A 14,731-nucleotide genomic window follows, 5' to 3' on the forward strand; every position below is an offset into this window, starting at 1 on the left:
TGAATAATAAAAAAGTTTAGGAAAGAGGCATACCGAAAATAAATTCTATCTTTACGAAAAACTTAACTAAATAGTTAATATTTTTACGCAAATTCTTCTGATTGCGCTGTCAATTGGTGGTAAATTGTGTTAATGATTTTGCTAATGTGGTTTCAACTATCAAAGTGTTTTTCAAAATCTGTTAATTGCACCTCTATTCAAGGTCGTGCAATCTGTAATTGCACATTCTGTCAAAGTCAATATGATAATAGGTTTAATTTTGAATGGTATGTGCATTTAATTTTAAAGAGAAAATCATAAGATGAATTGAATTTCTTTATCGCGAATAATTGGGAGTTCATCATTGTTAATATTCTCGCTGTCGTTTTCATCAAGGATATTCTTAATACGTGAGATTTTTAATGGACCTCATCATGAATGTCGAGGACATTAACGTTGTTCATTTTAATCAAATGCAGAAAATAATTTTTTGATTTTTTGGCGGAAAGGTTTTAAGGACCTCATCATGTAAGTCGAGGACATCGTAGTTGTTCATTTTAACCAAAATGCAGAAAATTTTTTTTAATTTTTTTTGGGGAAGGTTTTAAGGACCTCATCATGTAAGTCGAGGACATCGTAGTTGTTCATTTTAACCAAAATGCAGAAAAATTTTTTTTAATTTTTTTTGGGGGGAAGGTTTTAAGGACCTCATCATGTAAGTCGAGGACATCGTAGTTGTTCATTTTAACCAAAATGCAGAAAATTTTTTTTAATTTTTTTTGGGGGGAAGGTTTTAAGGACCTCATCATGTAAGTCGAGGACATCGTATTGCCAATTTGAAGTTGGTGTGCACACACAGACAGACAGACAGACACACAGACAGACAGACAGACAGACAGACACACACCATACCATTTTATTATTAAGATTATTACTATTCTTTATTGTTTTGTGATTCATTATGTGTGATGATAGTGATGATGACTGCGGTATTTAAAAATACAACAAAAATAGATTTCTCCGACTTGAAGGGAGACGAGATCGACAATTTCACCACCAAGTCATCCACCAACATTCTAGACTTCCAAAACTCAATAAAGTTACATTCCTCCTTCCATAACTAAGGAAAATTCCAGAAATAACAGTAAAGTATAAAATGAATCACAAATCCCGCGGATATGCCTTAATAATCAACAACCGTGACTTTAACTCAGAGACCCACATGTCATCACGGAAGGGCACTGACCATGATGCCCAAAGTCTGTACAACAACTCGTTGGCCCGATAGGATTCGACAAAACACGTAAAAGTCTTCAACAATGTCACCGCTTGTAATATGAAAAAATTGTGCAATCAAGGTGGTTTCCGTTTTTTGAGTGGATAGTTTCGTTAGTGACCACAAGGACTGCGACATGTTTTTTGAACTGTTTTGTCCCACGGAAATTCATCCTACGTTTACGGGGTGGATGGGCCTCTCTTACTCACCAGTCTCCTCGAGCTATTTAAGTTGACGTATGTGCAACTTTGGCGGGTAACCGAAGGTTTTGTGATTCAGATGGGTTTATTTGGGTATTGAGGCATGTCGGGGAGAACGGCTGATGAAGGCCGCGGAAGCTTACGACACAATCGACAGTTCTGCAACGACTAGCAGAATTCCGTCCGAAGCTGATTTTTTGACTTTTTATTCGACGGTTGAAAGTTTGTGGGGGTGGGAGATTTGGGGTACTTTTCGTGGAGAAATTCTTGCACAAGTCGTGGTTTATTCAGGCGTTTTGTGCGTGTGGCGGAGTTTTGTGGAGAGTTGGATTTGGTGAAAATTGTTTCCCGCGCTTCACATTTGGTTACATTTGAGTTTGAATCGAACGCGGAGGGGATTTTTGGTGCTAAGAAACAGGTCCCTCAAATGGTCTCCACGTTGACTAAAGATATCTACTTTTAAATAGTGGTCTAACTTTGTCTAATTATATTCCATCGAGAATATTCACTAACAGTGCATTTGTAGATCATGCTCGGAAAGGGTTCATAGAAATTTGGCCATAGGCGAGCCAATAGTCTGCAAAATGGGGATTCATTACCTTTGTATTAGGAAGAAGGGATTCATTACCTTTGTATTAGGAAGAAGACGATGATTACCCGGATTTTAATTTTTGGAATAATAAAGTGGTAAGTCTATCTATAGATAATATGGATGTTGTTTTTGTCACATGATTGACTCGGTCTGAAAATATTGTTTTTAATATTCGGTCGAGAAGTAGTAGAAAATCTCACTTGAAGTAGAATGATTAGGGTACGGTTAAAACTGCAAAGATAAAAACATATGTCTCTCATTAAAAGCTCGACTAGCCTAACGGTTTAGGCCCACAATAATTAAAAAATAAAACGGATAAACAAATACCTTTTCTAGCCATGATCAAGAAAAATCACACCTTTGATCAGACTTCAGTCGCATTGTGGTCATTTGAGTTTATAAGACCATAAAAGGCTACAGTTGGTCAAATAATTATTTATTTTAAATAGCAGCAGAGAAAAAGATGGAATGGCAATTAATTTGATATGCGTTGGAAAATATTCCTGGAATTCAGCTGTTCTAGCAATGGCATAAATTTGGTGTTGCGTCCAGATTTGGCGTTTGTTTCAAATAATATTTTTTATTTTTAATACACACTTGTTATAAAGAACAGGTTGTTACCCGTAGTTTGAGACTTTCAATGTAAAAAAATATTCAAGTTTGATAATAGTAGATTTTATTATATTATAAATATAATATAAAATAAAACTTTATTATTTATTTAAAACCAAGTACATGCGCTTTTTTTTTTTTGGTTGAGGTGGTGACGTGCCTCTATTGCACCAATGTCTTTCTCACACTTGATATCTGCTGGCCCGTTCTCAATTGGCACTCTAAACGTTAGAGGACTCAATCCCATGTATAAACAACTTCAACTCACAAGAGATTTGGAACAACGCAAGGTGTCCATCTGCTGCTGCTACAAGAGACAAAATAACTGAACATGGAAGCTCGAAGATAGGCGATTACACACTAATTACCCTCCCAACTACCTGTCGTCACTACGGCCTTGGGTTTGCAATCAACAGAAAACTGGACGAACACATATCCCGGGTGTGGTCCGTCTCGGACAGGATTGCGGTACTCCAAATCAAATGGGGAACGAAACCGAACTCCCTCGTCACAATCATTAATGTGTACGCGCCAACTGGAGTCAGAGCCCTTGCTAATCCGGATGAACTTGATGAATTCTATTCCACTCTCACAAATTTATACAACACACTCAGATCCTCGTATATGTGTTTCATTGCTGGTGATGGAACGCCAGAGCAGGGAAAGCCAGGCCCGGAGAAACATGCATAGGATCCCATGGAAGAAACCGGAGAAATGTGCCTGGAACTGCCTTGATCCAATTCTGCACCTATTTAGACCTATTCTTATGCAACACGGCATTCCGTCATCCAGCCAGGCAAAAAACAACATGGACTGGAACCAGAAAGGACTCAAATGGAAATTACATACCTATTTCAATCAAATAGACTACATCCTCTGCAAAGCTGCCCATAAACATCTACTTGTGGATTCACGTTCATACGGGGGACTGGAGACAAATAGTGACCACAAACTAGTAATCACTAGCATCGGACTGTACAAGACATACAACAAACTGAAAAAACTTACGCATGATGAACAAGAAAGCTATAATCTTGAATTATTCCGTGATGAAAAACTCAAACAGAACTATGCAGACAAACTACAGGAAGAACTCGACAATATTGACACAACAAAACCTGCAAATGCGATTTGGGATGCAGTGACCAGTGCAATGAAGAAGACAGCTGTAAATGTTGTTGGACTCACTCGAAAAAAACACAAATTTCACGATAACGAGATTTGCTCCCTCTCAGAAAGGCAGAAAACCTTGAGGTTAAAAATACAAAACTCCAGCAACCCGAAAAATAAGAGAACTCCGAAAATTACGGAACATGATATTACTAAATATCAAGAAAACACAGAAATTGCTAATGTACAAAGAAACAGAAGAGCAATTCAACACATAACAAACAAAAGGACGACACGAAAATGTTCATGGCAATGAGGCTGCTAAGCAAAAAAAGAGGCAAAATTCGATCACTGTCTGGGACACCACGGAAGCGGCTATCATTGACAACAAGAGTAAGGTAGAGGCTATATCTGAATACTACTACAAAATGCTTAACTGGAGGATGAATCAGGATACAAACCCTACCCATATACTGTAGGGGCACTAAGTTCCCCATTAACCACTTACGAAATATTGGAGGCAATGAAGAAACTGAAAACCGGCAGGTCTGGGGGACCGGACAATATCCCACCTGAACTAGTAAAATATGCGCCAATGAAGTTTGCTGAAATCGCTGCAAATATCCTGAACAAGGCATTTGAGCAGAACAACCCATTAGACCTCGGCAAAGGATGGTTAATTCCTCTACAGAAACCTGGAAAACAAAAAGGACCCCTATCCAGCCTAAGACCTATTATTTTGCTAACGACGCTTCGGAAAACACTGTCGTTGATCGCATTAGAGAGGATAAGAACCAAGGTGGAAAACTTTCTGTCACCGGGACAAAGTGGCTTTAGAACTGGCAGGTCCACTGCTGATGTGATCTGGACTCACAGATGGACAGCTGCCACATGCCAAAAATATAAACATTGCACTGAAATACTCGGCATCGATATGTCCAGAGCATTCGACTCTGTTCACAGAACTAAACTTGTGGAAATACTTATGACCTTCTTAAATCATGACGACATCAGAATAATCCTAATGCTTCTTCAGAACACTCAATTAGCAACCAAACTTGGTAAAAATGTGTCAAACTATTTCTACACATCACGGGGCATACCACAAGGCGATTCGCTGTCCCCAGTTCTCTTTATCGTCTACCTAGAGGCAGCACTCAGAGACTTTCGGCCTCTTGTGGACAACACTAAATACAACGAAATAATATATGCTGATGATGTCGACTTCGTATCTGATGATGCTGAAACCCTTCGATTTATTATCGAAACATTACCAGATATTTTTTCCAAATGGTTTCTAACAATCAACCACAATAAAACTGAACATACGAAATTTATTCGATCTGAACGAACTCATGATGAGCCCTGGAGAAGACAAAAAAAAGTCGGATCTCTCTTAGGGGACTCTGAAGACATTATGCACAGAAAAATACTATCAATTGCCACATACAATAAGTTTATGAACATCTGGCGCCTAAAGAAGCTAAATTCAAAGACAAAACTTAAAATATACAACACATTTGTTGTCCCAGTCCTAATGTACAATGGATCGACGTGGGGAATCAGTAAGACCGATATGAACAATTTGGACCGATTTCATCGGAACCAACTGAGAAGAGTGATAAACATGCAATTCTCAAGGAAAATAGCAAATTCCACCCTATACAAAAGATGCAATTCGAGACCGATCTCTATGGACATCCTGGAGTCCAGATGGCGACTCTTTGGACACATATTAAGACTTGACAGCCTCACTCCGCCGAATATCGCGATGGAAAACTACTTTGCCCATTCCAAAGGAGACTTCCGTGGAAGACCCAGGGTCACTCTGGCTACCACGCTAAATGAAGATCTAGCTGGAATTAATAAAAAACTGAAAAATGGCGATGATCTCGACTCACTCAGGACGATCGCAACTGACCGGAGAGCCTGGAGACGCATGACCGGGAGAATTTCAATGGTGGCACAAGGAAAGCTTAATTAACTTATGACTTTTCCGAAAGTGCTTTATAATAATAATATAATAATAACATGCGCTTTTGACAATAAATTTGCAGGTTTAGTCAAGTTGTTTGTGGTGTGTTTAATGTAACTAAATATTATGCTAGCTAAGATAAATAATAATTAATATTATTATAGAATGAGAAATACTGAAAATAAAAGGAACTATAATCCAAACGGTAGCGGTCTCTTGTCATTTCATCATAGAAAACCGAACATATACAAATAATCGAAATATTCGCGGCAATCCCCGAGTTTCCACATCCGGACGACTCCCTAAGCCACTACTCTTCCCCGAGACATCCAATCCATCCCCAATCACCCGCCCAAACACCAACCATAAACGTCTTTTTATTCACAAAAATCCAGCAGAAACTCAGTTCATCCCCGCAAAGGCAGTCACTTCAAATGCCTGGGACGTCACTAAAGCCGAAAAAAGGCACGTGGATCATGCAGACTGCACGTAATAATCTTACTCAATCGATAGTGCCACTGTCCCCGTGGTTTGTAAAGAGCCGGTTGTCGACAGTTTAATGTCAGAGTATTCATTCCTCTTATTTTAAAGGCTATCTGTCAATGAGGAACCTCGTAATGAGTTGTGCGCCTCTCAAATACGCAATGTAGATTGTTGGGGGATGATTTGGTAGAATTTCCTTCAAGATACAACAGGTGGGGAAACAAACTCGGGATTCAGCTGCCCCAATGGACGCCTTTATAGATCAAATTATGGTTGTGTGATTGATTTGTGTTGTAGACGGGCACGTGATTAAATCCAGTATCGATGATCATCACTGTGCGGCGAGAAAGTTTGTGTTTGTTGTTATAATTAGTGTGCCTCGAAACGTGGGCGGGAGTTTGGTCGACCATCGAGTGGTGGAGAGGGTCTTCCAGGATGAGAAGGAGGAGGGTGATTCAGAGGACGGTATTAAGGAGAGTATTGAAGAGGGATCGATGAATAAATGTGGGTGTTGAGGGTGATGTGTAGTGGTCATGCAACTGGAGGGGCTTAAGGTGCCTGTTTTCCCCCTCAACTATGCTTTGGATATCATCTATAGGGAATTTGACTTCGCCAAGAATGTTGGCCATCGGAATAATTATTTCTAACTTTTTTTGTTACTTTTATTGCATTTCTATTTAAATCATTAATTTTTTTTCGGGGTGATCGTATTTGTGACCTCATCTGTGGCCACATTCCCCGGTAATTGAAGGGGTCGTATTTTAGCACTGCTGTTTTTTTTGCTTTCGCTGTCCTGTTTCGATTTAACCAAAATTTAGTACTTTGTCTTTTTTTATTATTACACCACTGGAATTTTTTGTTATTAAATAATAATTATTTTAATGTACTTGCCATTTAGTCTTAGTTTTACTCTCCATCTGGTAGCCATCGACTCAACAAATTTGACAAGACTTTTTTCAAATCTGTATCAGAAAAACGTGATCTACTGAATCAAATGCTTTTTTGACTTCGATCCATGCAGCATGGAGTTTATAGCCATTCGCTTTGTTTAACTCAGCGGTTCTCAAATGCGGCCCCCAGGATTTTTTTTGCGGCCCCTCTAGAGTAACTAACTTTTTTAATTTTTTAATAATGTTTAAATTTAATTATTCATTATTAAGGTTAAACATATCCATAATTTGTGATTTCATTAATCAATTTGAACCACGTTTTGGGGTAAATTTATATAAATTTAATTTTTAGAATTTTAAAGAATTCCTTCCTTTAATGAAAATATTCGCAACTCCATTCAGCGTGGAAATTAAGGATGCGCCTGCAAAGTTTCAACTAGAACTCATTAATTTACAACATGATATAGAACTGGCGGCATTGTTCAAAAATGCGTCCATTATTAATTTTTACGAATTAATTCCTCAAGACAAATTCAAAAATATAACACACAATGCATATATGAATCTACATATTTATGCGAATCAATATTTAGTAAAATGGAAAATATAAAAATATATAAAATATTTTTTGTGCGGCCCGCGAAGCTAATCTTAATTATCGATTTGGCCCTTGAGCTCAAAAGGTTGAGAACCCCTGGTTTAACTCTTTGTTCACTAATGCTTGTTCTTTTGCCCCCTAACACAGCTGCTTTGTTCCCAGTTGATTTTCTGAGAAAAAGCCGGAAGCTCCCACAAAATCGCCAAGCTTGGTATTTACAAATTTAGTCATCAGTTTATAGAGCCTTTTGGAGACACCGGATGTTCAACTTAAGATATGTCACCCCTGTGTAAAACCAATCTCCAGGAGTGGTTTCTCCATTTATGACATTAAGCATCTGTTTAAAAATTGACTGTGATATGAACTTCTTCAAGAAGAAATTATACACACCATCGCAACCTGGGGCCTTCCAATTTTGCGAATATTTAACGATCTCTTGAAATAAACATTTCGAGACTTGGACTGTTACGCCTTCTATTCCAGTCATCTTCTTCTCATTCTCCACAGTCTGACCACTCAACTGTTTTTTCCGCCACATATTCAGGAAGTTAGAGAAATTATATTGAGGCATATAATCTGATTGCTGATAATCAATTGGGAACTCAGCGGATGTGTCAAGGGGCAAAGGAAAGAGCAATTCTTAACCGGTGCATTCACAAGCAAAACGGAAATAATTTGTTTTCTACTTGGATTGATGTAAAAAAGCGTTTGATTCGGTAGATTACAACTTTCTGTTACAGGTGTTGAAAACTCAGGATCCCTTGCTGGATTGTAAATTTTGTGAAGAACCTTGTAACGAAGTGGAGAATAAAGCTAATTCTTAATCATAATAAAATCGGAGAGGTAAAATTGGAAAGAGGCATACTCCGGGGTAATTCCTTGTCACCTCAAATCTTTGCCCTGTTGATGGATCCTCTTAGAATTCTGAATGCAAAGTACCAAAAAGTGATGATTGATAACCAAGATCAAGGTTATATTACATATACAAAAAATCACTTACTGTTCATGGATGACCTAAAAATATTTTCACAAAAAGAAGATACAATGATGAATATGATGAATGAGGTAAATAATTTCTTCGGAATTAACCTCGGAATTAATTAAAAAATAATTAACTTGTTCTCCCTTAATCTTTAAAACTGTGGCTGACGCAAGTTAAGGCTGGCTTTAGGTACATACATGCCTCTGTATTTGCGGTAGCGCTAGGACTTTAAAACAATTAGTGTCGGCGATATTTCCCAGTATTGCAGAAATGAAGCTTACACAATCTTTAGATGTCATTGTTTTTATTTTATCTACAACTATTTCTTCAAGCATTTGATTCGATACTCTTTAATTGACAACCATAAAATAAAATTTGGTTTTTTTATAGAAGGGATGCCTTTTTTCACGCAAGCTTTTACTTTTGACCATACATTTTCGATAGGGTTAAACATTGGACTGTACGAACAGAGACGGAGAATATAAAAATCATTAGATTCTTCCGATTGACAAACTTCGTCAATACTACAGTGAGCTGGTGTCCAACACCAGAATAACTGGACCGCCATGTTTGATCCGTGCTTGCCTCAAATAAGTTTTCATCTAATAATAAGCCTGCTCTTCTTAAAAGCGCCTTTTTAAAATTAGTCCTAGATTTGATATGCATCAAATTATATGTATATTGCACCCTTTTGATGCAGCAGCTAAAGTAGTGAATCTTGTTCCTTTTAGTGATCTTTCTTTCGTCCTGCTGATATGCAGATTAAAGTTTAATTCATCCATAAAAAACTGGTCTATTTTCCGATTGAAATTTTAAATATTTTCCCAAAAACTCCCTTCTCTTAATTTTGTTAATTTCACACTTAGCTGTTTCAGGCTTAAATTTCAATTTCTTTAATATATACAAACTTAGATCGAGATATCGAGTCGTGTTTGATTTTGATAATTGCGGCAAATGTAATTTAAATTTTTATTTTATTCCACGAAGGTGTTATCGTCATCAATAAAAATTAATCAACCGCAGGGTTAAAAATAAAGATGATCTGGATGTAATGAAGAGTTTAGTATGCAGAAAGGGAAGATGGACAAGGATTGTCGATAAATCGTTTCAAGTGCCACACGTGTGGAAATATAACCTTTATGTTTCTACGGCAGATGTTAATAATATTAATTCTAACTCTAGCTCCAATTATAATTCTCTGCTGTAGAGTCCAGTGTGGGAGGAAAAGATTATGTTGCAACTCTCATAATATACATTTTGATATTTTCGTCAACACACATTTGTGTGGTTCGTTCAAGTTTTAATAAACCAATTGAGATAGTGCGTCGTATTTTCATATTTCTAAGTAGAATATGTCACCATTCGTTGGAACGTATTTATGAAAAATCTATTATTGTTGTTCTGTGTAAATCTACATTTAGTATTTAATGTATTAAAATTTGGTTATTGCTGCTCATTTCTTAAAATGTTATTTTTTAAATCTATTCTTATGATATAATAATGTTTTTAAGTCTGTTCCCGCAAATTATTGTAGCCACGAAAAATTTAATTATCTTCATGTGCATTTAGTCGTCTATATTGTTTACTATAACAAGATTATAAAATAGTTTAGGTTCGGTTAATTATATGCAAACCAATTTACGCTTCAAAGGTAAGGTAAAAACCAAAAATTTTTAAAATTTAAAACATAATAAAAGAGTAAATGCACAAATAAAATAAATAAAATCAGTAAACATAAATGAGACAAACTAATTGAAAAAATATGATGACTGGTATCTATTTTCTGAAGATATCACAAATATTTACACACTTCAGATTCTTGCTTTTCTCCGTCCTCAAGACAACTTCTCTTTGATGGCTGATCAGACAGCTCAACAGAGGGCTCCCTCTTGGCCGGATAACACTCATCTCCTGAAAAACCAGCTGGTTTTTCTGATAATCTTTTCGGAAATGCCATCTTGATAGGAAACTCCGTATCTCCTGAAAATCCATCTGTTTTTTCAGATGCATCAGAGCCATTCTCGGAGGATCTCTTCTTGCCAAGATGGTCCTCATATTCTAAAAGTTCGCTTTTCGTTTCAGGTATATCAGTAACATCCTCTGAATATGTCTTCTTGTCGGTCAGATTATCTTCTACATTCACGGCATTTGAAAGTGAAGAACCCCTTTCTTTAACCGAATCAGACTTGACTGTCTGGTCCAAAATAACTGTCTTTCTTCTGGAAGGAGCGACCCAATGATAAGGATCTATAACATTCTAACAACAACTAAACCTTGATATGTTTGGGTGGACTGCCACTCCTCTGCAGATTTAATAACAGAGTCAACAAAAATATGTCTATTCTTAAACAAATTAATCTGAGACATGAGAGACCAAACCAACCCATTTGAGCTCAGCAGCTTTATGTCGTTCAATCACATCTGTAGGAATATATTTGGACAAATCATCCCTTTTGACGTGACGAAGAACAATATTCATATCCTCAGTCAGTTTAGAAAGGGAAGTTGAATACACTGAAAGTAGGTTAAGTCATATACCATGATCTTTTAATCTCCCATACTCAGATGTTATGCACAAATGAGCGTTCAATCCAGTAAACTTGAGTCCAATGAACCATCTGGTCACATACGGAGATCTATTGATATAAATATATTATCTGAAAAAATAGATCAACTCTTATTTTTTTGTGGAATATGTATACCTTTCAGAGGGAAGTGGGCCGAATGAAGTACAATAAGTATGAATTGTACGCAGAATGGGTTTCCTCTCCAAATCAATGACCAAATGCCTCAACTTGGCCTCGATTATGCCTTTCCTTTAATATAATAAGCAAATCATTACCAAATCAGGTGGTTTGCTTGACTTGCTGATGTTCCCTCCACCATAATGAAATGTTTATACCGAGCGAAAAACGGAAATTCTTCAAAGAGAGTATTCCACAACCCCAACCCATTTGTTATCCTAAAGGATATTTCCAAGGCTAACAAAATAAATAATTATTTAATAATTAAACCCATTTTAATTTCTTTTAGGATAATTGCCTTACTAGACTCAGTAACATTGGGAGTAGAGTTCTGCCGTGGATAGACGGGGGTAATCACAGGCATCAGATGGTTCCTATGTTTTGGATTGACCTAAAACTAGAGAGAACGACATACATGAGGATCCCACACAGTTAGCCCAATATTATTATTGTCAGCCTCAGAGGGGGCTAATGTGATCGCATCTGGCCATTTCCAATGGATATACACCAAGAAAAATTTTCCTACCAAAGTGGAGACTTCCGCATTGGGATACAGCTGACACACTCTTGCCACCATAATAGCCCACGTGACACCACCAAAGAACCCAAGAGAGTTAGAATACAATCCACGTCCTTTCAATTAGCAAGATATTGATACTTTTTCCCCATAACTTTATCGCTCGCAAGAAAAGTCTGAATTTATGGGGGCAAGGCACAAGTGACAATATTTGGTCAGTCACTCGGGACCCGTTTAAAGATACCACACACTTGTGGTGAATATTTTTAAGTATAGATTGATTTCTCAATTCCTGGTCTTCTCCCACAGAGGAGGAGGCCAATGAGGCAAACAACAAGTCTATGGGCACACCGTTGTACTGCAGAGTGATCAGAGGCACAAATGCATCTTCAATTGCCTATTAAAAAACTAGAAATTAAATACTGTAATATTATCGACACCGGGCTGTTCGGCCAACAAATTATAAAAGGAAGTGAAAAAATCAGTTCGGTCCACAAAGAAGGGGGCCACACATAGAATATCAATATCCCCGTCACGCGTGTGCACTCCCAGGCGATATGAACCAAAGGTGAATAACTTTCCCCCTGCATTTTGGGCAATCTCCACAGGAATGTTCTACTGTCAAGAATATAAACTAACCTTTTCTAAACTTCTTTCGATCACCCATAATTTAAATATTGTGTTTAGTTCTTTCAGAACTATCATCCGCTTAGTCATACCCTCATCAGTCTCAAATACATTCATGCTCTGTAAATATTCAACCAGGTCTTGGGTATGTTTGACAGCGGCTTCACCACAAGCCCTTAAACTTAGTGGTTCGGTAATTCCCATGTATTGTTTACCACCTTCAATCATCTGCACAACACCCAACAAGCTCCCTGCAGATTTATTTTTTATATTAAATTTTAGTTTTACAAATATATTATTATTACATTTTTATCTGATTATCTAAAAATATGAAAAATAATAATAAAGAATTTGTCAAAGAAATTATTATTCATCTAAAAAAGAAGGATTTGAGAACATTCTTTGGTCAGATTTTATTTTCCTTTAATAATGCTGTTTTGATTTGAAAGATTGCTTCGTGTGGTTCTGGTATGAACACAAACTCAGCAATTGACGGTCTTTCTGATTCTAGGGACAGCAAAATGAGTTTTAATTTTGAAAAGGGATTGTTGAAATTGTATTTGACCTTGTTTGTGTAATTAATTGAAGATCTCTGAGTTGAGCTTTTATAGAGTTGCTTTATTTTTATGGGAGCAGGACGTTTTCTTGCGATTTTCTTTAATGGCAATGATATATCCACCATTTTATTTAAATAATTATATCCGTCTTGATAAAAGTGCCTACTTGTATCTCAACAGAGTCGTTCATCATCATCGATTGGATTGAGAAAGTTTTTTATTCTTACATTCATTAAGCCAAATTTGAAATAAGAACCAAGGTTTTTTTAAAGAACAGAGTAGATTCTTTTCATTGATTTTAGTCAGCAAACTCTAGTCTTTGCACTTAGATAGTGTTTTGATATTGAATTTAGTGGGAGAGGAAACAAAGTAATGGCCAAAAAATATCGCCTTTTAGGACGTTTTTCTCAATTGGGACAGTTTATTAGAATAAGAAATCAATTAATCTATTTTCTCAATTTGATTATTCAATTTCAATGTTATGATTATTCAATTTCACTTTGCATTTTGAGACTATACCGATTCTCTAAAAAAAGAAAAAAATCCGCTAGTTTTCGATAATTTTCATCAAATTTCGAATCTGATACGGTTTAAAGACGGAAAAAATTATATTTCGCAGGAAGATACCGAAAGGTCGTTTTTTTGCGGTTGAAGAATATAAGCTAAAGAAGCTCAAACATACTGAGGTTGCCTATTGTTAAATATGGTCATTCAGAACATCGTTTATTTAACAAGCTTCGTAATCATTATTACAATGTTACCAGAACTGAGGTTGCTCAGATTGTTTAAAAATGTTCATTTGGTCAATTAGTTTTTTGATATATATATTTGTCAGTCAAAGAAATTAATGGCTACAAAGCCTTAAGTAACTCCTATAATCGCTACGAGATCGCGTGATAGATACATCGTTGACATCATAGGTCTTTTTTCTCTTTAATTGACGTTAATCCTCTTTAATTGATTCTTTTTCCTGGGTATAACATTCGATTTATGTTGTTTATATTTTATTAATTGAGACGTAGAGGTAATTTGCAAAAAGTCAATCCAGCTTCATCAAAGCATTTGTTTAAAATTTTTTTCAGAGGCCTCTCAGAGAAGTATTGAGCGATTGAAGCATATCGGAGTGTATTGAGCAGTTTGATGTTCGCAGCAAGTATAGGAGTCATGGAAGTATAAGGTTTACTCTGAGCATGAAAAATTCGTAGTGAGTATCAAGCAGCACGAGTTTATCTGTAAAATCAGAGACCCATTTGGATTTCTCAGATAGAGCCTTCTTGAGTTGGCTTTGGCCCATGGAAAAGAACATTATCGATGGATGTGGTTGTCAGCCTTGGCAGGCAAAGTTGTAGTTAATTAATTGCATAAATTTTTCACCGATCTCATCGTATTTTAATCGAGAAATTCGAATATTATTCATTCGAAACACATCAGATCGTCAATATGATTTTTATTTGTCTTCAAATCATTCACCGCACGAGTATGGTCTGGGTGCTATCCAAGTTAATGTGAAGGTGTTGATCAGACATCAGAGGCAATCACAACTTAAAAGTCTTTCACAAGACTCTCCTTAGCAGCCCGGACAACCCGCA

The 14,731-nt window shown here is 36.7% G+C and overlaps 2 protein-coding genes across 2 annotated transcripts; one reads left to right on the forward strand and one right to left on the reverse strand.

Moving 5' to 3' along the window:
- Positions 1 to 1,104: 1,104 nt before the first annotated feature.
- Positions 1,105 to 1,918, forward strand: LOC118760923 (caspase-3-like; the record flags this gene model as incomplete). The annotated part of the gene is made up of 2 exons (XM_036498541.1): positions 1,105 to 1,254; positions 1,747 to 1,918. Coding segments are annotated over 2 exons (322 nt in total), but the record flags the coding sequence as incomplete, so codon positions are not given.
- A 10,137-nt stretch (positions 1,919 to 12,055) lies between these two features.
- LOC118760924 (poly(A) polymerase beta-like) lies at positions 12,056 to 12,836 on the reverse strand (the record flags this gene model as incomplete). Its single annotated transcript, XM_036498542.1, is given in 2 exon segments — positions 12,056 to 12,355; positions 12,397 to 12,836. Coding segments are annotated over 2 exon segments (740 nt in total), but the record flags the coding sequence as incomplete, so codon positions are not given.
- Positions 12,837 to 14,731: the final 1,895 nt, after the last annotated feature.

This window comes from Octopus sinensis, unplaced genomic scaffold (genome assembly GCF_006345805.1).
Source record: "Octopus sinensis unplaced genomic scaffold, ASM634580v1 Contig01901, whole genome shotgun sequence".
In the NCBI taxonomy this organism is placed as follows: domain Eukaryota; kingdom Metazoa; phylum Mollusca; class Cephalopoda; order Octopoda; family Octopodidae; genus Octopus; species Octopus sinensis.